At 42.2% G+C, this 25,270-nt stretch overlaps 1 protein-coding gene across 2 annotated transcripts; it reads right to left on the bottom strand.

Annotated features, from left to right (window-relative positions):
• Positions 1 to 4,514: 4,514 nt before the first annotated feature.
• On the bottom strand, positions 4,515 to 25,270 carry LOC106577667 (interleukin-13 receptor subunit alpha-1). 2 transcript variants are annotated; one of them, XM_045701397.2, is made up of 10 exons: positions 24,970 to 25,270; positions 23,298 to 23,381; positions 10,907 to 11,037; positions 10,280 to 10,424; positions 9,915 to 10,014; positions 9,492 to 9,664; positions 9,122 to 9,255; positions 8,772 to 8,907; positions 6,655 to 6,754; positions 4,515 to 6,519 (listed from the first exon to the last, which is right to left on the bottom strand). In XM_045701397.2, the coding sequence occupies exons 1-10, from the start codon at positions 25,037 to 25,039 to the stop codon at positions 6,345 to 6,347; spliced, it is 1,248 nt and encodes a 415-aa protein (XP_045557353.2). In that variant the 5' UTR covers positions 25,040 to 25,270; the 3' UTR covers positions 4,515 to 6,344. The 2 variants fall into 2 exon arrangements, with proteins under 2 accessions (XP_045557353.2, XP_014011459.2); XM_014155984.3 differs by lacking the exon at positions 23,298 to 23,381 and having other exon boundaries at positions 24,970 to 25,264.

Consider the following 25,270-nt stretch of genomic DNA (forward strand, 5'->3'; position numbering starts at 1 on the left):
ATTTAAAACCAAATACTTTTATACTTTCACTCATCTTGGTGGGACAAACAATGTATTTTTTATTTTTATGCATGCCAGCAAAGCCACCACACAACACAAAACAATACATTCATTGCACTATAATGGTGACAAACGGTGCCCACAAACTGTTAGGGCCTACATAAAGCTGTCCCAACAGCAGAGCTTTCTTAACAGCAGAATGGAGTGAATCCTTACCACCGCTACACCTGGCTATTAGCGGAGCCTTGTCTTGCTGTGAAACAATTAATTCAGCCTCATTTACTGCCTTTTTAAAAAACATGGCTGTTTTTTGTCTGACTTGCTTAAACAAATCTGGTTTCTACTGACAAACTATGGCATAAGGGAATGAAGAGTGGATGAGAGCCAAACCGTAATTTCGATTAAGACAATGAGTGCCCTGGTGCCCTGAATTACGTGTCGCCACTATATAGGGATATTGTTATCCACGTCGGCACCAACGACGTTAGGACGAAACATTCAGAGGTCACCAAGCGCAACATAACTTCAGCGTGTAACTTAACTAGAAAGATGTGTTGGAATCGAGTAATTGTCTCTGGCCCCCTCCCAGTTAGGGGGAATGATGAGCTCTACAGCAGACTCAAACGCAGGTTGAACACGGTTTTCTGTTCTTCCCAAAAGATAGAATTTGTAGATAACTGTCCCTCTTTCTGGGACTCCCCCACAAACAGGACCAAGCCTGGCCTGCTGAGGAGTGACGGACCCCATCCAAGCTGGAGGGGTGCTCTCATCTTATCTATCAACGTAGACAGGGCCCTAACTCCTCTAGCTCTACAATGAGATAGGTTGAAAGGCCAGGCAGCAGTGGTGTAAAGTACTTAAGTAAAAATACTGTCAAGTACAACTTAAATATTTTTGGGGGGTATCTGTACTTTACTATTTATATTTTTGCCAACTTTTACTTTTACGAAACTACATTCCTAAAGAAAATTTACTTTTTACTCCATTCATTTTCGCTGACACCCAAAAGTACTTGTTACATTTTGACAGGAAAATGGTCCAATTCACCCACTCATCAAGAGAACATCCCTGGTCATCCCTACTACCTCTGATCTGGCGAACTCACTAAACACAAATGCTTTGTTTGTAAATTATGTCTTAGTGTTGGAGTGTGCCCCTGGCTATCCGCCAATAAATAAACAAATAAAATTGTGCCGTCTGGTTTGCTTGTAAGGAATTTGAAATGGTTTAAACTTTTACTTTTGTACATTTTAGAAATTCCATTTACTTTTGATACTTTTGATATTTAAAACCAAATACTTTTAGACTTTGACTCAAGTAGTATTTTACTGAGTGGATGACTTTTATACTGGGTCACTTTTCTATTAAGGTATCTGAACGTTTACTCAAGTATGACAATTGAGTACTTTTTCCACCACTGCCAGGCAGCAGGCTGTTAGCCAGCTTAGTGGAGTCTGCCACTAACACAGTCAGTGTAGTCAGCTCAACTTTCTCCATTGAGTCTGTGTCTGTGCCTCGATCTAGGCTGGGCAAAACTAACAATCTCCCTGGAATAAAGACCTCCTCCATTCCTGCCATTATTGAAAGAGATTGTGATAATATCTCACATCTCAAAATAGGACTACTTAATTAATGTTAGATCCCTCACTTCCAAGGCAGTCATAGTCAATTAACTAATCACTGATCATACCCTTGATGCGATTGGCCTGACTGAAACATGGCTCAAGCCTGATGAATTTACAGTGTTAAATGAGGCCTTTCCTCATGGTTACACTAGTAACCATATCCCCTGCCCATCTTGCAAAGGCCGGAGGGGCTGGTAACATTTACGACAGCAAATATACCCCAAAATAATTACTGCGTTTTAGTCTTTTGAGCTTCTAGTCATGAAATCTATGCAGCCTACTCAAACACTTTTTATAGCTACTGTTTACAGGCCTCCTGGGCTGTATACAGCGTTCCTCACTGAGCTCCCTGAATTCCTATCGGACCTTGTAGTCATTGCAGATAATATTAATATTTTTGGTGACTTCAATATTCACATGGAAATGTCCACAGACCCATTCCAAAAGGCATTCGGAGCTATAATAAACTTAGTGGGTTTTGTCCAACATGTTTCTGGACCTACATTCTGCTACAGTCATACCCTGGATATAGTTTTGTCCTGCATAATAAATATTTTGGATCTGTTGTACAACAATCTTATTACGTTTTCAGACCCCAACCAAGGATTATCAAAAGCTGCGCTATAAAAACTCGAACAACCCAAAGATTCCTAGATGCCCTGCCAGACGCCCTCCACCTACCCAAGGACGTCAGAGTACAAAAATCAGTTAACCACCTAACTGAGGCTCTACATTTAACCTTGCATAATACCCTAGATGCAGTCGCATCCCTAAAAACAAAAAACAGTTGTCACAAGAAATTAGCTCGCTGGTATACAGAAAATACCCAAGCCCTGAAGCAAGCTCCCAGAAAATGGGCACGGAAATGACGCTCCATCAAACTGGAAGTCTTCCGACTAGCTTGGAAAGACAGTGCCGTGCAATATCAAAGAACCTGCTCGATCAGCCTAATTTTCCAACCTAATTGAGGAGAATAAGAATAATCCAAAATGTATTTTTGATAGTGTCGCAAAGCTAACTAAAAAGCAGCATTTCCCAAGAGAGGATGGCTTCACTTCAGCAGTGATCAATACATGAACTTCTTCGACAAAATGATCATGATCATTAAAAAGCAAATTACGGACTCCTCTTTGAATCTGTGTATTCCTCCAAAGCTCATTTGTCCTGAGTCTGCACAGAACTGCTAGGATCAATGGAGACACTCAAGTTTTTTAATTCTGTATCTCTTGACACATTCACAAAAATAGTCATGGTCTCTAAACCTTCCAGCTACATATTGGACCCAATTCCAACTAAACTACTGAAAGAGCTACTTCCTGTGCTTGGCCGTCCTATGTTGAACATAATAAACAGCTGTCTATCCTCCGGATGTGTACCAAACTCACTAAAAGTGGCAGTAATAAAGCCTTTCTTGAAAAAGCCAAACCTTGACCTGGAAAATGTAAAAAACTATCGGCCTATATCGAATCTCCCATTCCTCTCAATTTATTTTGAAAAAGCTGTGGCACAGCAACTCACTGCCTTCATGAAGACAAATAATGTATACGAAATGCTTCAGTCTGGTTTTAGACCCCATCATAGTACTGAGACTGCACTCGTGATGGTGACAAATGACCTTTTAATGGTTCAGACCAAGGCTCTACCTCTGTCCTTGTGCTCCTAGATCTTAGTGCCGCTTTTGACACCATCGATCGTCACATTCTTTTGGAGAGATTGGAAACCCTAATTGGATTACACCAGTGGCACTCATTGACAACAGGCTGCATTCATTTGCGGCTCACGGTGAATTTCCTATTTTCCATTCATAATACATAACAATGATACAATTTCAATTCAATGTGTTTAATGCAAGCCTGAATCACTTCACTGAATATATCTATTGTTCCCTGGATGGCAGATAGATGGCAGTATAGCGCAGTGCCAGGCTTTTTTGCACTATACCCGACTCGAGTGGGTTGAGTCACTGAAGTGATCTTCCTGTCCCGTCTTGCACCCCCTTGGGTTTGTGCAGTGGAAGAGATCTTCGTAGGCTATACTTAGCCTTGTCTTAGGGTAGTAAGTTAGTGGTCTGTTGATATCCCTTTAGTGGTGTGGGGGCTATGCTTTGGCGAAGTGGGTAGGGTTATATCCTGCCTGGTTGGCCCTATCCGGGGGTATTGTCGAACAGGGCCAGTGTCCCCCCCCCCCCCCCCCCCCCGCATCTATGGTGCAATAGTCTATGTATCGGAGGGCTAGGGTCAGTCTTATATCTGGTGTAATTCTCCTGTCTTATCTGGTGTCCTGTGTGAACTTATATATGCTCCCTCTAATTCTCTCTATCCCACTCCTCCCGGAGGACCATGCCTCAGGACTACCTGGCCTGATGACTCCTGGCTGTCCCCAGTCCATCTGGTCTTGCTGCTGCTCCAGTTTCAACTGTTCTGCCTGCGGCTATGGAACTCTGACCTTTTCACCGGACATGCTACCTTGTCCCGGACCTGCTGTTTTCGACTCTCTCTTTTTCGACCGCACCTGCTGTCTCGACCTCTAAATGCTCGGCTATGAAAAGCCAACTGATATTTACTCCTGAGGTGCTGGCCTGGTTCCTCTCTAGGTTTCTTCCTAGGTTCCTGCCTTTCTAGGGATTTTTTTCCTTTCCACTGTACTTCTACATCTGCATTGCTTGCTGTTTGGGATTTTAGGCTGGGTTTCTGTATAAGCACTTTGTGACATCTGGTGATGTAAAAAGGGCTTTATAAATACATTTGACTGAGTGATAATTGGCAAAATCGAGTTGATGATTTTACAGACAGCAGATCAGCTCATGAAAAACAGGGAGATGAAGAGAGGAAATGGTTTAAATATCAAGGTATTGTCGTGGAAATTCCCACTAAGGACTCCAAGTCAAAGTGAAATTAACAAATCTTTATTGATATCGGCCGGAGAGGTTACAACAAAGTCTGTCAGAAGGTCTGAAGGGCTGCTCTCACTTCAGCACTCTTTATACTGATGCACAAACTAGGTGTCTCAGCTCTCAGGGTGCAATAAGCTGATAATGACCGCGCACACATTGTTACTTTGATCCAACACCTAGAAACTATGTGTTCCCTTCTTTCTGTTCTTCTTCCATCAGTCCTCTGAGAGCAATCCCAGAACATCCTAACACAAGAACCAGGCAACAACATGCTACATGTAGTCGCACATTTGCAAGAGACACAGAGGACACTAACATTTCCACTACAGTATCTTAACAGGGACCAACTGTTCACATCGATTCATATCGTTTGTTGACCACACATTCTCTATAGAAGCTCTCATTAGGGCAGCAATACGAGACAGCGCAGAGAGGCGGGGAAAATGTTCTCGCAGTATTTTGACATGCATAGGCGAGACGTGCTCTGATAAACCAACCTATGGATTACAATGAAGGATTTTGGGTTTCAGTGGGATTGGGGCGATAGGAAAATAGCCTTGATATAAAGGCTAGTGAGTCAATAGATAAATAATACACTTGATTTAGGCTACATTATTGCATGCTACATGTTTCTGATCAGTGATAGATGAGCAAATTAATAAATGAGCTACCATTTCCACTTGTACAGCCAGAGAGCAATTAACCAAATATACAAACAGAGATTCATTGAAACAAAATCACACTGATTTATTATCAGATATGTCACAGGCTTTTGGTTGGGAGTAGGACAAGCTACTACGCGAGTGAAGAGCAAAATAAAGCAAAAAAAAAGCAAAAAAGATTATCATTAGCACACTACAACGTAGCCTAATGGTTACCAAATATCCAAACGGAGATTCAGTGAAAACAAAAATGTGACATTGATTGATTTGTCTAGACGAGTCCCCCAAGCTTGTCTCAAAGCAGCATGATGGCGCTGCCCCGATCAAAACGGTGCTGAAATTATAAATCTACGTGACCACACACAACTATTGCTTTAAATTAGTATAACGGTTGGATATGACTTTGGGAGTTTCAGTATAAGCATGAATTTGATACATGCCTTCAATTGCATTAGAATACATTTTTACAATATTTTCATCATTCAGATGATCATAATAAGGCGAGTTTTCGTCTCGCTGTGCTTTTTCTGGCCCAATGTCTTTTTCCTTGTCTCTTCACGCCGCTGCTGGCCACCTCCGCCATGTTGTTCTCAACACCAGTTTAAATCAACATAGCCTACTGTTTTTCAGAAATCTGTCTTTTTTTCACGGTCGGGCTAATTTTATTTCTGTGATGTCGGACTAGGCCTGGGCTCCGACTTCATCTCACCAGGCTCAGGTCGGACCGGGATCGAATTTTCAGTTCTGATGATAACTCTAAACTGCATTAGTTTCTCGTGTGCAGTCAGGCAGTGTCAAGTATGTGTGTGCTTTGAATTTATGGAGACTTTGTGTGAAGTAAATAAGCTAAGGTAAAGGCTTACCTGTTTGGATAATGTGCCATTTTATTTTTAGCTAATTTGCTGCTGCGCATGTGTATTTTGTGGAATTGCATTAGTGCAACATTGGTGGGAAATGTTGTAGTTTCCCGGGTCTTGTCATTTAACTTTTTTTCAGGAAATGTGAAGAGTGGTCCTGGGATCCTGGTTACCGGTGTTAATTCTCAAAGTATCCCATGTTAAGTCAAAAAGCCACCACCACACAAGGTTAAAACACTGAGTTCCTCCCAGTCTGCTGGGCCACTACCAGCTTGTCCACAGGTTCACTGTATATTCATGTTGTTTCTCACGACTCTGGCTGCTGAGGAAGAGGGTCTTGTACTAGGGTGATCTTACAGTCTACTTCCTCTTGTGCTGGGATGTAGAGGTGCTCATTAATGCTCATGTCATTGTTGTTGTTGAACATATCACTGATGAGGTTGGTTGGCTTGGGAACTTGGGGGAGGATCTTGTCCTTGTGTCTATAGGCAGAAGACACAGTCATTTGGTATAATATCTAAAAAATGACCTACAATATATTCATCACCATTCAGAGATTGCAGTATCCCATATTTTGTGGAGTGAATTCAGACGTGTATAGATTGATGTGTACTCACTTCCTTATACAAAAACAAACCACGATGGAAACTATAACCGCCATGACTGAAATGAAGATGGCTGCAACATGCAGGTGCCAATCCCGATTCCCATCTTTACCTAAACAAACAAACAAACAACAATGTCAGGATAGAGGTTTACATATAACTAGCTAATAAGATGTTAAATCCACTTCAATCAGTGTACATGAATGGGAGGAGACAGCTTAAATAAAGATGTTTACGCCTTGAGACAATTGAGACATGGATTGTGTATGTGTGCTATTCAGTGGGTGAATAGGAAAGACAAAATATTAAAGATTGAAATTCCTTTGAGGTTTCTGGGAATACATATTTAAATGTTTCTCTGATATACATGACACTGTTATAGATCCGTCTCCCCTTACAATCCTTTTTGGAGTACTGCCCATAGGTACCCCCATGTCAAGAATTCAGTTTTACACTGTTGCTTATACAACTTTTAGCTAGACGGCTAATACTACAGAACTGGAAGATGACAGCTCCCCCATGTTATAAATATTGGGTGGGAGATGTGTTGTGCTCTCTGAAACTAGAACAAATTCAATTCAATTAGAGGTCGACCGATTAATTAGGGCCGATTTCAAGTTTTCATAACAATCGGCAATCGGTATTCACGTCTGTAGCCATGAAGTGCTTTGGCTCACATCAACACCATTACCCCAGAAACTCTAGACCCAATCGAATTTGCATACCGCATCAACAGATCCACAGATGATGCAATCTCGATTGCACTCCACACTGCCCTTTCCCACCTGGACAAAAGGAACACCTATGTGAGGATGCCATTCATTGACTACAGCTCAGCGTTCAACACCATAGTGCCCTCAAAGCTCATCAGTAAGCTAAGGACCCTGGGACCAAACACCTCGCTCTGCAACTGGATCCTGGACTACCTGAAGGGCCGCCCCCAGGTGGTAAGGGTAGGTAACAACACATCCGTCATGCTGATCCTCAACACGGGGGCCCCTCGGGGGTGTGTGCTCAGGCCCCTCCTGTACTCCCTGTTCACTCATGACTGCATGGCCAGGCACGACTCCAACACCATCATTAAGTTTTCCGATGACACAACAGTGGTAGGCCTGATCACCGACAACGATGAGACAACCTATAGGGAGGAGGTGAGACCTGGCCGTGTGGTGCCAGGACAACAACCTCTCCCTCAACGTGATCAAGACAAAGGCGATGAATGTGGACTACAGGAAAAGGAGGACCGAGCACTCCCCCATTCTCATCGACATGGCTGTAGTGGAGCAGGTTGAGAGCTTCGAGTTCCTTGGTGTCCACATCAACAAACTATCATGGTCTAAACACACCAAGACAGTCGTGAAGCGGGCATGACAAAGCCTATTCCCCCTCAGGAGACTGAAAATATTTTGCATGGGTCCTCAGATCCTCAAAAAGTTCTACAGCTGCACCATCGAGAGCATCCTGACTGGTGCGTACGGCCCAGTACATAACGAGGGCCAAGCTTCCTGCCATCCAGGACCTCTATACCAGGTGGTATCAGAGGAAGGCCCTAAAAATGGTCAAAGACTCCAGCCACCCTAGTCATAGACTATTTTCCCTGCTACCGCACGGCAAGAGCTACTGGAGCGCCAAATCTAGGTCCAAAAGACTTCTTAACAGCTAATAAAATGGCTACCCATACTATTTGCATTGCCCCCCCCCCCCCCCCTCTCTTTTACGCTGCTGCTACTCTCTGTTTATTATCTATGCATAGTCACTTTAACTCTACCTACATGTACATATTACCTCAATTGCCTCAACTAACTGGTGCCCCCGCATATTAACTCTGTACCGGTACCCCCTGTATATAGCCTCGCTATTGTTATTTTACTGCTGCTCTTTAATTAACTTAAAAATAATAATAATAATTTTTACTCATTCATTTTTTACTTAACACTTGTTTTTTCTTAAAACTGCATTCTTGGTTAAGGGTTCGTAAGTAAGCATTTCATTCATTGTAAGGTCTACCTACACCTGTTGTATTCGGCGCATGTGACAAATACAATTTGATTATACCAGCTCCATTTTATTTAGCTTATAATTATGAGAGAGGATGGCCCAAGAAGAAAGAAAGAACGGGGAAACCATACCATATATTTCCTCCCGAGTCCAGTCACCCTCTCCCATACCACACCATTTTAAAAAGATGGGTTTAATGCGAACACGGTACTGACAGTGAGGGTCATAGTTCACCATGATCCAAGTCTCGCCTTTCAAGGACTTACTCTGGAACGACATTACAGCAACAGATATTTGAGTGCTTTTACTCTACTAAACCTACATACTGTAATTCAAGACAACAAAGTTGATAAATAAAAGTGTACTTTATACAGTGGCTGGTTGTAAAAGACAATAAAAATGTTGCAGACAAGTGCTAAAACGAAACAATGGCAGTATCACTGCCCATTCAGAATCACTGCCCACACTTCTCTTTCCTTACCTCTGGTGTATTACATCTGGTATAGTTGATGATGTACTCCCAACAGCGTGGATCTCTTATGTCTGGTGAAATCCAGCTAATATTGAGATTGCTCCCTTCCTCTGTGATCTTCAATTCAAGAGGTAAGGGCTGCACTGCAGAAAGCATGGACAGAGAAAGTGTTCATAAAGCAACCTTTGAGAGAAAAACTGTATACATTGATGAAATTTAGATGCAAATCAAGCCAAATCGCCACGGGATGTTGATGCAACGTGATTACGATGATGTTAATTAAATAATAAGGAAACTATGATGACTCAGACTAGTTATTATTTAGATTTTAGCCTCAGATTTAGCCTGAAGAGTGAAAATAGAATAGTTTTAGTCTTACCATGGCCCTTAGGATCCACCTCGAAGGTATTCCGTACCGATGAACCGTTGAGAGTCCCATTGACCTGGAAGAAGATCCGTATGCGGAAGTCTCCTATCAGATGACATCCTGTCCTCTGATTGTCGTTGTACAGGTACTCACTGCATTCTGATACCTTACTCATATTTTTGAATCTGAAACATCAGAAATGACGGGACTGATAGTGTATATGTGTGGTCAAAGTTACGGTCCTAAATATTTCCTAACCACATGACCCAATCAGGAAAAACATTGGGTCATAGATATAACAACTGAAAAACCAGCCAAACAAAGACTATCTTTCTAACTCTTCATCTATATTTTGTTGAATATAAACACTCTTCCACAGTTAGCCTTGTATTGGACCGTGAGTGGTGGAGAAGCAGGAAGTAGAATTGTTCTCACCCGTAGTAAAGCTGGAGGTCTTCTGGGACCTGATTGGTTAGGAGCCAGCTGCAGTTCATGGCCTTAGAGTAGAGAAAACATTTGAAGTTCTTCACCAACTCTGTTATAGGAGAGAGAGAAAGAGCGAGAGGGTAGAGAGCGAGAGAGAGATTTACACCCAAGTCAATGACATTAACTCTGTAGAATACTGTATAGGGCCAGTTCCCTCGACAGAGATTGTCTAGTACTGGCCTAAAAAGTATGTTTATGGAGATCCTCCTTAAAAATTGCATTGTTTCCAATACTAGGTTTAATCTGATTTGGAAAACTGGCCAATAGAGGGTGACAGAGTTGTTTAGGAGAACATTCTGTTGTTGATAACCAACCTGTGGGGGCAGGGATGGTGTGAACTACAGTTTGACTCATCCGTGTCCTGTTGTTACACTGAGTTTGTATGGAGAAACGCACAACTCCCATCAGAGGAAAACAATCCTTTAACCGTGTTTCCTTCTTCGTCTTGATTATGTTCTTCTGTGAGGACAAGGGGAAAATCCAAGAATTAAAGATATTACAGAGGGAATGAATTTAGGAACTTAACAGGAATAAGGGGCTATCTACCACTGTTTAATGTGCCCATAGAGCTCTGGTCAAAAGTGGTGCAGTATACAGAGCACAGAGTGGCATTTGGGATGAAGCCTTAGTCTGGGTGATGATGGGTTGTTGGTATAGTATTTTATGGAAATGTTCAGTATGAGTCTGAAAAACTATTTTGGCTTCAGAGGACAATAAATGTAATCTAATCTAAAAAAAAAAAAGTACAACATTAGCTTTTTAACTTGATCTAGTACCAGAATACAAGTACTGCTGGCAGTACGAGGAAGTGTTTATATAACTGCACATCTGTAGGCCTACAAGCCATTGGAAAACAGTGGGCAGACAGTCAATCATGTTCAACAGACAACTCTATTCGGTTGACCGATGGTAGCCAGGATGGCCTGTAACGTTTTCCTCACCTGGCCTATCTGTGACATATTGATATGGTATTTACATCTCTGACTATCAACATTCTCCGGTAGACTCCATGAAAGCTCCCAGCAGAACTCGTTCGTCCAAGAGAAAGTCACATTTGTTGGTGATGGGAGGTCTAAAGGAAAAACAACAACAACCCTTATTATGGTCATGCTCAATGGTTAAGTGGGATACATACAGGGATATAAAGGGGTTGTAAATCAAAACAAATGTTCATTGTCACATGGGCTGACTACAACATGTGTAGACCTTACCGTGAAATGCTTACTTACAAGCCCTTATCCAACAATGCAGTTTTAAGAAAGTAGAATATATTTAAAGTATGTAAACTAAAGTGAAAAAAAAAATATTTGGTCACACAATAAAATAACAACAATGAGGCTATATACAGGGGGTACCGGTACCGAGTGAATGTGCAGGGGTACAGGTTAGTTGAGGTAATTTGTACATGTAGAGGGTAAAGTGACTATGCATAGATAATAAACAGCGAGTAGCAGCAGTGTAAACCAAAAGGGGATTGGTGTCAATGCAAATAGTCCAGGTGGCCATTTGACTAATTGTTCAGCAGTCTTATAGCTTGGGGGTAGAAGCTGTTAAGGAGCATTTTGAACCTATACTTGGTGCTCCAGAGCTGCTTGCCGTGTGGTAGCAGAGAGAACAATTTATGACTTTGGTGACTGGAGTCTTTGACCATTTGTTTGGCCTTCCTATGACACCACCTGGTATAGAGGTCCTGGATGGCATGAAGCTTGGCCCCAGTTATGTACTGGGCCATACGCACTACCCTCTGTAGTGCCTTGCGATCGGAGGCTGAGCAGTTGCCATACCAGGCAGTGATGCAACCAGTCAGGATGCTCTCGATGGTGCAACTGAAAATTTGAACACTGAGCTGTAGTCAATGAACAGCATTCTCATATTGGTGTTCTTTTTGTACAGGTGGGAAAGGGTAGTGTGGAGTGCGATTTAGATTGCGTCATCTGTGGCTCTGTTGGGGCTGTATGCGAATTGGAGTGGGTCTAGGGTTTCCGGGATGATGGTGTTGATATGAGAAATGTCAAGTCTTCCAAAGCACTTCATGGCTACCGACGTGAGTGCTACGGGGAGGTAGTCATTTAGACAGGTTACCTTTGCTTTCTTGGGCACAGGGACTATGGTGGTCTGCTTGAAACATAAACCCAGCAAAAAAAGAAACGTCCCATTTTCAGGACCCTGTCTTTCAAAGATAATTCGTAAAAATCCAAATAACTTCACAGATCTTCATTGTAAAGGGTTTAAACACTGTTTCCCATGCTTGTTCAATGAACCATAAAGAATGAATGAACATGCACCTGTGAAACGGTCATTAAGACACTAACAGCTTACAGACGGTAGGCAATTAAGGTCACAGTTATGAAAACTTAGGACACTAAAGAGGCCTTTCTACTGACTCTAAAAAACACTAAAAGAAAGATGCCTAGGGCCCCTTCTCATCTGTGTGAATGTGCCTTAGGCATGCTGCAAGGAGGCATGAGGCTTGCAGATGTGGCCTGGGCAATAAATTGCAATGTCAGTACTGTGAGACGCCTAAGACAGCGCTACAGGGAGACAGGACGGACTGCTTATCATTCTCGCAGTGGCAGACCACGTGTAACAAGACCCGCACAGGATCTGTACAGCCGAACTCACACCTGCGGGAGAGGTACAGGATGGCAACAACAACTGCCCGAGTTACACCAGGAACGCAGGAATGTCAGTGTTCTGCCATGGCCAGCGAAGAGCCCAGATCTCAACCCCATTGAGCACATCTGGGACCTGTTGGATTGGAGGGTGAGGGCTAGGGCCATTCCTCCCAGAAATGTCCGGGAACTTGCAGGTGCTTTAGTGGAAGAGTGACATCTAGGTAACATCTCATAGCAAGAACTAGCAAATCTGGTGCAGCCCATGAGGAGGAGATTCACTGCAGTACTTAATGCAGCTGGTGGCCACACCAGATACTGACTGTTACTTTTGATTTTTGACCCCCCTTTGTTCAGGGACATATTATTTTTCTGTTAGTCACATGTCTGTGGAACTTGTTCAGTTTATGTCTCAGTTGTTGAATCTTGTTATGTTCATACAAATATTTACACATGTTAAGTTTGCTGAAAATAAACGCAGTTGACAGTGAGAAGATGTTTCTTTTTTTGCTGAGTTTATGTATTACAGACTCGGTCAGGGAGAGGTTGAAAATGTCAGTGAATAGTTCTTGGGCACAGTGACTATGGTTGTCTGCTAAAAACATGTAAGTATTATAGACTCGGTCAAGGAGAGTTTGAAAATGTCAGTGAATACACTTTCCAGTTGGTCCACGCATGTTCTGAGTACACGTCCTGGTAATCTGTCTGGTCACGCGGCCTTTTGAATGTTGACCTGTTTAAAGGTCTTGCTCACATCTGCTATGGAGAGCATGATCACACAGTCATCTGGAACAGCTGGTGCTCTCATGCATGCTTCAGTGTTGCTTGCCCCGAAGCGAGCATAAAAGGCATTTAGCCCATCTGGTATGCTCACGTCACTGGGCAGCTGGAGGCTGGGTTTCCCTTTGTAGTCTGAATAGTTTGCAAGCCCTGCCACATCCGACGAGCAACAGATCCGGTGTAGTAGGATTCAATCTTAGTCCTGTATTGACGCTTTGCCTGCTTGATGGTTCATCTAAGGGCATAGAAGGATTTCTTATAAGTGTCCAGATTAGTGTCCCACTCCTTGAAAGCAGCAGCTCTAGCCTTTAGCTCGGTGCAGATGTTGCCTGTAATCCATGGGTTCTGGTTGGGATATATACAGTTGAAGTCAGAAGTTTACATACACTTAGGTTGGAGTCATTAAACTCGTTTTTCAACCACTTCACAAATTTCTTGTTAACAAACTATAGTTTTGGCAAGTCGTTTAGGACATCTACTTTGTGCATGACACAATTAATTTTTCCAACAATTGTTTACAGACAGATTATTTCACTAATAATTCACTGTATCACAATTCCAGTGGGTCAGAAGTTTACATAAACTAAGTTGACTGAGCCGTTAAAAAGCTTGGAAAATTCAATAAAATTATGTCATGGCTTTAGAAGCTTCTGATAGGCTAATTGACACCATTTGAGTCAGTTGGAGGTCTACCTGTGCATGTATTTCAAGGCCTACCTTCAAACTCAGTGCCTCTTTGCTTGACATCATGGGAAAATCAAAACAACATCAGCCAAGACTTCAGAATAAAATGGTGGACCTCCACAAGTCTTGTTCATTCTTGGGAGCAATTTCCAAAGACCTGAAGGTACCACGTTCATCTGTACAAACAATTGTACGCAAGTATAAACAACATGGGAACACGCAGCCATCATACCGCTCAGGAAGGAGACGCGTTCTGTCTCCTAGAGATGAATGTACTTTGGTGCGAAAAGTGCAAATCAATCGCTGGTTGAAAACTGTTTTCTGCCCCTCCCAAAAGATAGAATTTGTAGATAATTGGCCCTCTTTCTGGGACTCACCCAAAAACAGGACCAAGCCTGGCCTGTTGAGGAGTGACGGACTCCATCCTAGCTGGAGGGGTGCTCTCATCGTATCTACGAACAAGACAGGGCTCTAACTCCTCTAGCTCCACAATGAAATAGGGTGCAGGCCAGGCAGCAGGCTGTTAGCCAGCCTGCCAGCTTAGTGGAGTCTGCCACTAGCACAGTCAGCGTAGTCAGCTCAGCTTTCCCCATTGAGACCGTGTCTGTGCCTCGATCTAGGTTGGGCAAAATTAAAAATGGCGGTGTTCGCTTTAGCAATCTCACTAGTATAAAGACCTCCTCCATTCCTGCCATTATTGAAAGAGATTGTGATACCTCACATCTCAAAATTGGGTTACTTAATGTTAGATCCCTCACTTCCAAGGCAGTTATAGTCAATGAACTAATCACTGATCATAATCTTGATGTGATTGGCCTGACTGAAACATGGCTTAAGCCTGATGAATTTACTGTGTTAAATGAGGCCTCACCCCCTGGTTACACTAGTGACCATACCCCCCGTGCATCCGGCAAAGGCGGATGTGTTGCTAACATTTACGATGGCAAATTTCAACTTACAAAAAAAAAAACAATGACGTTTTCGTCTTTTGAGCTTCTAGTCATGAAATCTATGCAGCCTACTCACTCACTTTTTATAGCTACTGTTTACAGGCCTCCTGGGCCATATGCAGTGTTCCTCACTGAGTTCCCTGAATTCCTATCGGATCTTGTAGTCATAGCAAATAATATTCAAATTTTTGGTGACTAACATTCACATGGAAAAGTCCACAGACCCACTCCAAAAGGCTTTCGGAGCCATCATCGACTCAGTGGGTTTTGTCCAACATGTCTCTGGACCTACTCACTGCCACAGTCATACTCTGGACCTAGTTTTGTCCCATGGAATAAATGTTGTGGATCTTAATGTTTTTCCTCAAAATCCTGGATTATCGGACCACCATTTTATTGCGTTTGCAATCGCAACAAATAATCTGCTCAGACCCCAACCAAGGAGCATTAAAAGTCATGCTATAAATTCTCAGACAACCCAAAGATTCCTTGATGCCCTTCCAGACTCCCTCTGCCTACCCAAGGATGTCAGAGGACAAAAATCAGTTAACCACCTAACCGAGGAACTCAATTTAACCTTGCGCAATACCCTAGATGCAGTTGCACCCCTAAAAATTAAAAACATGTCATAAGAAACTAGCTCCCTGGTATACAGAAAATACACGAGCTCTGAAGCAAGCTTCCAGAAAATTGGAACGGAAATGGCGCCACACCAAACTGGAAGTCTTCCGACTAGCTTGGAAAGACAGTACCGTGCAGTATCGAAGAGCCCTCACTGCTGCTCGATCCTCCTATTTTTCCAACTTAATTGAGGAAAATAAGAACAATCCGAAATTTCTTTTTGATACTGTCGCAAAGCTAACTAAAAAGCAGCCTTCGCAAATGGAGGATGGCTTTCACTTCAGCAGTAATACATTTATGAACTTCTTTGAGGAAAAGATCATGATCATTAGAAAGCAAATTACGGACTCCTCTTTAAATCTGGGTATTCCTCCAAAGCTCCATTGTCCTGAGTCTACACAACTCTGCCAGGACCTAGGATCAAGGGAGATACTAAAGTGTTTTAGTACTATATCTCTTGACACAATGATGAAAATAATCATGGCCTCCAAACCCTCAAGCTGCATACTGGACCCTATTCCAACTAAACTACTGAAAGAGCTGCTTCCTGTGCTTGGCCCTCCTATGTTGAACATAATAAACGGCTCTCTGTCCACCGGATGTGTACCAAGCTCACTAAAAGTGGCAGTAATAAAGCCTCTCTTGAAAAAGCCGAATCTTGACCCAGAAATTATAAAAAACTATCGGCCTATATCGAATCTTCCATTCCTCTCAAAAATGTTAGAAAAAGCTGTTGCACAGCAACTCACTGCCTTCCTGAAGACAAACAATGTATACGAAACGCTTGTCTGGTTTTAGACCCCATCATAGCACTGAGACTGCACTTGTGAAGGTGGTAAATGACCTTTTAATGACGTCAGACCGAGGCTCTGCATCTGTCCTCGTGCTCCTAGATCTTAGTGCCGCTTTTGATACCATCGATCACCACATTCTTTTGGAGAGATTGGAAACCCAAATTGGTCTACATGGACAAGTTCTGGCCTGGTTTAGATCTTATCTGTCAGAAAGATATCAGTTTGTCTCTGTGAATGGTTTGTCCTCTGACAAATCAATTGTAAATTTCGGTGTTCCTCAAGGTTCCGTTTTAGGACCACTATTGTTTTCACTATATATTTTACCTCTTGGGGATGTCATTTGAAAACATAATGTTACATTTCACTGCTATGCGGACGACACACAGCTGTACATTTCAATGAAACATGGTGAAGCCCCAAAATTGCCCTCGCTAGAAGCCTGTGTTTCAGACATAAAGAAGTGGATGGCTGCAAACTTTCTACTTTTAAACTCGGACAAAACAGAGGTCCCAAGAAACAAAGAGATCTTCTGTTGAATCTGACAATTAATCTGGATGGTTGTACAGTCGTTTCAAATAAAACTGTGAAGGACCTCGGCATTACTCTGGACCCTGATCTCTCTTTTGAAGAACATATCAAGACTGTTTCAAGGACAGCTTTTTTCCATCTACGTAACATTGCAAAAATCAGAAACATTCTGTCCAAAAATGACGCAGAAAAATTAATCCATGCTTTTGTTACTTCTAGGCTGGACTACTGCAATGCTCTACTTTCCGTCTACCCGGATAAAGCACTAAACAAACTTCAGTTATTGCTAAATACGTCTGCTAGAATCCTGACTAGAACCAAAAAATTTGATCATATTACTCCAGTGCTAGCCTCCCTACACTGGCTTCCTGTTAAGGCAAGGGCTGATTTCAAGGTTTTACTGCTAACCTACAAAGCATTACATGGGCTTGCTCCTACCTATCTTTCCGATTTGGTCCTGCCGTACATACCTACACGTACGCTACGGTCACAAGACGCAGGCCTCCTAATTGTCCCTAGAATTTCTAAGCAAACGGCTGGAGGTAGGGCTTTCTCCTATAGAGCTCCATTTTTATGGAATGGTCTGCCTACCAATGTGAGAGACGCAGACTCAGTCTCAACCTTTAAGTCTTTACTGAAGACTTATCTCTTCAGTAGGTCCTATGATTAAGTATAGTCTGGCCCAGGAGTGTGAAGGTGAACGGAAAGGCTGGAGCAACGAACCGCCCTTGCTGTCTCTGCCTTGCCGGTTCCCCTCTTTCCACTGGGATTCTCTGCCTCTAACCCTTTTACAGGGGCTGAGTCACTGGCTTACTGGTGTTCTTCCATGCCGTCCATGGGAGGGGTGCGTCACTTGAGTGGGTTGAGTCACTGACGTGGTCTTCCTGTCTGGGTTGACGCCCCCCCTTGGGTTGTGCCATGGTGGAGATCGTTGAGGGCTATACTCGGCCTTGTCTTAGGACGGTAAGTTGGTGGTTGGAGACATCCCTCTAGTGGTGTGGGGGCTGTGCTTTGGCAAAGTGGGTGGGGTTATATCCTGCCTGTTTGGCCCTGTCCGGGGGTATCATCGGATGGGGCCACAGTGTCTTCTGATCCCTCCCGTCTCAGCCTCCAGTATTTATGCTGCAGTAGTTTATGTGTCGGGGGGCTAGGGTCAGTCTGTTACATCTGGAGTATTTCTCTTGTCTTCTCCGGTGTCCTGTGTGAATTTAAATATGCTCTCTCTAATTCTCTCTTTCTGTCTTTCTCTCGGAGGACCTGAGCCCTAGGACCATGCCTCAGGACTACCTGGTATGATGACTCCTTGCTGTCCCCAGTCCACCTGGCCGTGCTGCTGCTCCAGTTTCAACTGTTCTGCCTGCGGCTATGGAACCCTGACCTGTTCACCGGACGTGCTTGTTGCACCCTTGACAACTACTATGATTATTATTATTTGACCATGCTGGTCATTTATTAACATTTTAACATCTTGACCATGTTCTGTTATAATATCCACCCTGCACAGCCAGAAGAGGACTGGCCACCCCTCATAGCCTGGTTCCTCTCTAGGTTTCTTCCTAGGTTTTTGGCCTTTCTAGGGAGTTTTTCCTAGGGAGTTTTTCCTAGCCACCGTGCTTCTTTCACATGCATTGCTTGCTGTTTGGGGTTTTAGGCTGGGTTTCTGTACAGCACTTTGAGATATCAGCTGATGTACGAAGGGCTATATAAATAAATTTGATTTGATTTTGATACACTGGCAAGACTAAAGTGCCTATAAGAACATCCAATAGTCAAAGGTATATGAAATACAAATCGTATAGAGAGAAATAGTCCTATAATTCCTATAATATCTACAACCTAAAATATCTTAACTGGGAATATTGAAGACTCATGTTAAAAGGAACCACCAGCTTTCATATGTTCTCATGTTTTGAGCAAGGAACTTAAATGTTAGCTGTTTTACATGGCACAATATTGCACTTTGACTTTCTTCTCCAACACTTTGTTTTTGCATTATTTAAACATGTTTCATTATTTATTTGAGGCTAAATTGATTTTATTTATGTATTATATTAAGTTAAAATAAGTGTTCATTCAGTATTGTTGTAATTGTCATTATTACAAATAAATAAATCCGGCCGATTAATCGGTATCGGCTTTTTTTGGCCCTCCAATAAATCGGTATCGGCGTTGAAAAATCATAATCGGTCGACCTCTACTTCTGACCCACTGAGAATGTGATGAAAGAAATAAAAGCCTAAATAAATCACTCTCTACCATTATTCTGACATTTCACATTCTTAAAATAAAGAGGTGATCTTAACTGACCTAAAACAGGGAATTGTTACTAGGATTAAATGTCAGGAATTGTGAAAAACGGAGTTTAAATCTATTTGGCTAAAGTGTATGTAAACTTCCGACTTCAACTGTACGTTCGTTCACTGTCATCGATGCAGTTATTGATAAAGCCGGTGACTGAGGTGGTATAATCCTCAATGCCATTGGATGAATCCCGGAACATATTCCAGTCTGTGCCAGCAAAACAGTCCTGGAGCATAGCATCCATGTAATCTGACCACTTCCGTATTGAGGGAGTCACTGGTATTTCCTGCTTTAGTTTTTGCTTGTAAGCAAGAATCAGGAGGATAGAATAATGGTCAGATTTGCCAAATTGAGGCCGAGGGAGAGCGTTGTATGCGTCTCTGTGTGTGGAGTAAAGGTGGTCTAGAGTTCGTTCCCTCTGGTTGCACATGTGACATGCTGTAGAAATAGGTAAAACAGATTTAGGTTTGCCTGCATTAAAGTCCCTGGGCACTAAGAGCACCACTTCTGGAGGACTATTGTATTGTTTGCTTGCTTATGGCCTTATACAGCTTGCTGAGTGCAATCTTAGTGCCAGCATCAGTTTTTGGTGGTAAATAGACAGCTACAAAAAAAATTGATGAAAACTCTCTTGGTAGATAGTGTGGTCTACAGCTTATCATGAGGTACTCTACCTCAGGCGAGCAATACCTCGAGACTACCTTAATATTAGACATTGCGCACTAGCTGTTATTGATAAATAGACACACACCCCCACCCCTCGTCTTACCGGACGTAGCTGTTCTGTCCTGCTGATGCACGGAAAACCCAGCAACTGTATATTATCCATGTCGTCGTTTAGCCACGACTCGGTGAAACTTAAACTGTAATATCTTATATGTCCCATTGGTAGGATAGTCTCAAACAGAGCTCATCCAGTTTATTCTCCAGTGATTGTATGTTGGTCAATAGAACAGATGGTAGAGGTGCGTTACCCACTCGCCGACGAATTCTCACAAGGCACCCTGATCTGCGCCTCCTGTATTTCCTTAATGTGAATGACGGGGATTTGGGCCTTGTCTGGGTGCAACACTATCCTTCGCATCAGATTCATTAAAGAAAAAATCTTTGTCCAGTTCGAGGTGTGTAATCGCTGTTCTAATATCCAGAAGCTCTTTTCGGTCATAAGAGAAAGTAGCATCAACATTATGTACAAAATAAGTTTCAAACAATGCGAAAAAACACACAAAATAGCACAATTGTTTAGGAGCCCGTAAAACAGCAGCCATCCCCTCTAGTGCCATTCTCACACAAAGCAGTATAGCTGATAATATGTGTGTAGGCCCAAAGGCGGACTGGGACTAGAATTTGGCCCAGGCATTTTATCCACCCTAGCCCACATCACTCCGTGTGCTGACAGTTAATTTGGGGTTCAACACCTGAGGAAGTGGAAACTCAAAACACATTAACTAGATAGATAACTCTAAATATAATACCCACTGCTGTATTCATTCAACAGTAAATTGTGTCCTAAAAAAAAAAACGTTGCAATTGTAGGCTACTATCCATGAGACCTATACTGTAGGTCTTTGCCCTTGCTATGGTCAGTGCACATTTTGCATGCCACTCCATATCTCAAAACCATTTTACATATCTTGGTCGTAAAATTGTTGCTATTGAGCTGAATATTAAGAGTAAAAAAATATACCTACAGAAAGCTGAGACCCTCCTCTCTTCAACAGGGACAAGGGGACAAAACTTCCCAAGCTATGTTTTTCCCGCAATTAAATGCTATACAATCAGAACACATTTTCTATCCAGCGCATGGGGGAGATGAGAGTGGCTCGCTCATCACAACAGCTGGTCCCAGCTAGAGATAATGCAATTTACTGTTTTACCAAATCATGGTTTTACAACAAACTCAACAGCGCGCGAATGTAGGCTACTCAGGGGCGAAAATCTGACATCAACTTTGGAGGGAACAATTACATTAAATTTTCTCAAGAGCAATTCTTGAGGGGGACACCAAAAGTAGTGCTGTAACACATAGCCTACGTTGTAATATGTTAAATGTATATTGAGGAACCATACTTACTACTACTGGATAATTGATAGGTACAGTAGTTAACAGAAGGGTTGTCCCAACTTGTTCAAATGTTTAAATCATCATAATACTACTACTAATAATAGTTATAGCAGTGTTCCTTATCAGTCCAGTATGTCTGCAGGTATTTGTATTTACAACCAGCAATACCAAGAAAAGCCAGTAGGTGGCAATGGTACTGTACACTGTATGGGTGCAGTTTTCGTAAATACAATGAACATGGTGTGATCTCGTCTAAAATAATCTCCATTGAGTAACATCACAAAGTTGTTCTCCGTATTGAATTGACCTTTTAATTTTACTTTTTCTGATACATTTATAAAGTCATTAAATATGTGCCACTGGCCTGAGTCTACTACAATAGCTTTACAAGAACAAAAAGCTAAAAATAAGTACAGTTCTAAAAGCAAAATAACTACTTCAATGAATAACCCAAATAAATCAACCAAAATATCCTTCAGTCTGTGTCTCAACTCTTCAAACAGCAGCTATGGACAAGTATGTCACACAAAGTATGACATTTTAAATAAAATAACATGAAATAAATAATTAGTAAGTGTACTGTCATGTACTAAAGCCTCCTGAGGACCTCTGCTGCCTCTCCACTGCTGCTACAGGGGTATTTGTTGTGAAAGAGAGGGATCTGCACTGAAAGAGAATCTATGTTTAGCTCTGGGTACTGATCTAGAGACTCATCCAACTCCCCCGTGAGAAGCGCTCTTTCCAACTTTTGCAGGACGTTTAGACTGTCCTGGTCAGAACGGTCGCCAAACTGAATCTCCACACCATCCAACACAAAAAAATTCTGCCCTATAGTGATCCACTGCTTTGCCAGCAAATCGTCTTGAGTGTGTCTCAATGGATTCAATAGAGTCAATCAATGTTGTTGCTTTCTCATACAGTGCAAGGTAGCTTTCGTCATTTCTCTTGCCCCTAAGAGATGACCGCACACACTCGACTGCAGCCTGCATACCAGACACAGTCTGAGTTTTCTTCTGCAGTGAAATGATTAGACATTCAAGCTCTCCAAGAACAGCAGAGGCAAGTGTGAGGCCCAACACAGTCTTGCCTTTGCTGAAGTGCTCGAATAAGCCACTGGCGGTTGAAGCTGTCTTGGATGCAGTTGTTGCCATCTCCTCTAGGCTGCTTAGTACCCGCTCATACTGCCCTAGCACAGCTCTAATAGCAGTATTCCGCACAGTCCACCTCGTTGGACATAGGGGTTTCAGGGTGGTCAGATTTGTATCTTTGGACGTGGCAATTGATTCAAACATGCTCTTAAACTTTCCTGACTGGCCATAGAGGACACCTAACTGATGGACCCAAGAAAGGGAATCCCGGATCAGTGGGGAGGCTGTGCAGCCAGCCTGTGTAATCAGATTACACAGTGTGCTCCACAATGCACATAGAGGGCTAATGGCTGCTGCCTCCTCACAATTGCCTGTGCACCTGTGTATTTTCCTGCCATGTTTAGAGTCACCATCGTAGCTCTGCCCACGTAAGCCAGACATGGGCAAATTGAGCCTCAACAACACATCAGTTGCCACTTTCGCAATGCCCTCGCCTGTTGTCTCCGACACCCTGTATAGCCCAATAAACTCCTTGTGAGGGACAAGGTCATGGTCAACATAACGCAGGCAGACACTCTCCTGTTCAGCACCAGAGACATCTTGAATCACCATCAACAATTACTGAAAATTGTACAATCGGAAGAGACCTAATCTCAGCAGCAATGCCTTGAATGACTGTATTGGCCATGATGTTCAGAATTTCATTCTGTACTCCTAACTACCGGTACCCAAAACTACACAATTAATCAAAACAGCAATACCATTGCCTTAAACAAATCTTAGTTCAGTCACCAGTTTAAGTTGAGTGGGGGTATCTATGGCATTTTCCAATTATGTCCCTATTTTACAAGATAACAAAAAAATTAGAACCTTTCATAATGTTGCCAAACAAAGACTCAACAAACTTACCTGAGACTCCCTGTCTCTGCCAGTCTGTCCCTGCATATCTGTCCCCAACTCTGCTGTCTGTGTGCCATCTGTTGCCTGCTCTGCCTAATGACATCAATGTGAAACATTTCTATTAGCATTTCACTTCTTTCTTATGAACATTTTATCAACTAGTCTTTGAGATATTAGGCTACTAGGGTTCTTACTTTGCGTTTTGGTGTACTGAAAAATACTCTGATGTCCGTCTTTTTTCTTTTTTCTGCCATTTTTCTACCTGGCTGGCTACACACACACACACAGTGTGTAGGTTATTTACAGTAGGAGATGGGCTTCTATCATCTTATCTTCTATCATTCTATATGGACTTCGATCTAAAAGGTAGCTAGCAAATGTGAAACGGATTAAAATGACAAGAGTTGACAGCTGTATGAGTTCACCATTTACACAACATATGCTGCAACCTTTTGTAATTTTAATAGTTTGTTTCATATTGGCTGGCTTCCAACAATAGCTGAATTTGCAAAGCTAGTGAGCGCCAATTCCGTTTCAGTGGTGTTTGCTATAATCTTTGTTACCCGAGTTAAATAAAGTTGAAATAAAATAAATAAAAGTTCCCTTGCGACAATTTAGCTTTTGCAACGAGACCATTAAATATATTTAAGACCATTGTCTTAAAATTAGAACCTGTTCAGTTTGGATTTCAGTTTATCGCTAACCTTATCACAGGGACTTTGAAGCACTAACTTACATCATCTGCATGCTGATTTCGTTATAAATTGACGATAGCAAAGATTCCATCTTTGACGAGGCCACATAAATGGAATAGGTACTAGCTAGCTTAATAGTTAATATTTGCGCGCTACCTCTGCATATTCAGCTAGTGTGTGTGCGCAATTGACTGGCTAACCTCACGTCAATTACGTTCATTGAGTGCCTTTCAGACAGTAGATACGACCTCTCTGTTACGGAGCAAGCTAAGGAACTGGCAGTGGATCAAACCATTGTGAGGCAAAGGGTGGGGGTGTCGCAATCTTTTGAAACTTAAAAACGCGCTATTAAGTGTCTATAATCAGCACAATTGCTTTCATTGCGTATTATTAATATTATTTAAATTACATAGTTATGTTTCAGTGATATATTGGGGGGGACAAATCATATTTTTCCCAGGATGGGGGGGTCGTGTCCCCCCCGTCCCCCCCGGGATTTCCGCCCCTGAGGCTACTAGGCAGAATGTGTTTTGATTGTAACAAAATACAATAAGGCTATATAGTTTTAACACCATCTGCTCTACTTTTCTCACGAAACAGTAATTGAATTGCCAGAAGATCTAAATGCCTAAAAAACAAATATATAATGTAGACTACACTGTCCAGCGAATGTTCCGCGAAATCACCAATTTGTCCTGCATTTGGGAATTTTAAATGTGGTCAACGGTATAGCATTCCCATTTTAATTAAATGGGTGTATACGTGTATCTGCCTCATTTATTACACAGTGATCTGTTCACTCTATATCATCTCAGTATGCACTTGCAAGTATGGACACATTTGGTGGTGAAAATAATTTAGCACACTGACGTCATTAATGGAAAACGTCCAGAGTGGCAAACCAAGTTTAATAAAGACATAAAGACACGACCAGATAGCTACGACCATGGTATTAAAAAAAAACAGTATACAAAATATTATATTACCTGTTTCAGGCTGTGTAGCCACGAATGAAACGAAATAGTACAAGACGAAACCTCCCCAGCATTTGTACATTGTGTCAACCTATGCGAGTGATATCTGTCAAGACCTGTCTGTCCCGTTTCGACCGTTTTCTATCCAAAATAAAGTTCTCAACAGATGTTGCACTGTTCAGTTAAAACGGACGGAGAAAACCAGAGGTCCAACAAAACCGAAACGAAACATGGAAAAGAGCTGTTTGTCGTGCTAAGAACGAAAGCTATTTATTACATTTCTCCCGATCCCACTCTAAAGTTAAAGTGGGCG

This window comes from Salmo salar, chromosome 18, assembly GCF_965601325.2.
Source record: "Salmo salar chromosome 18, fSalSal1, whole genome shotgun sequence".
In the NCBI taxonomy this organism is placed as follows: Eukaryota; Metazoa; Chordata; class Actinopteri; order Salmoniformes; family Salmonidae; genus Salmo; species Salmo salar.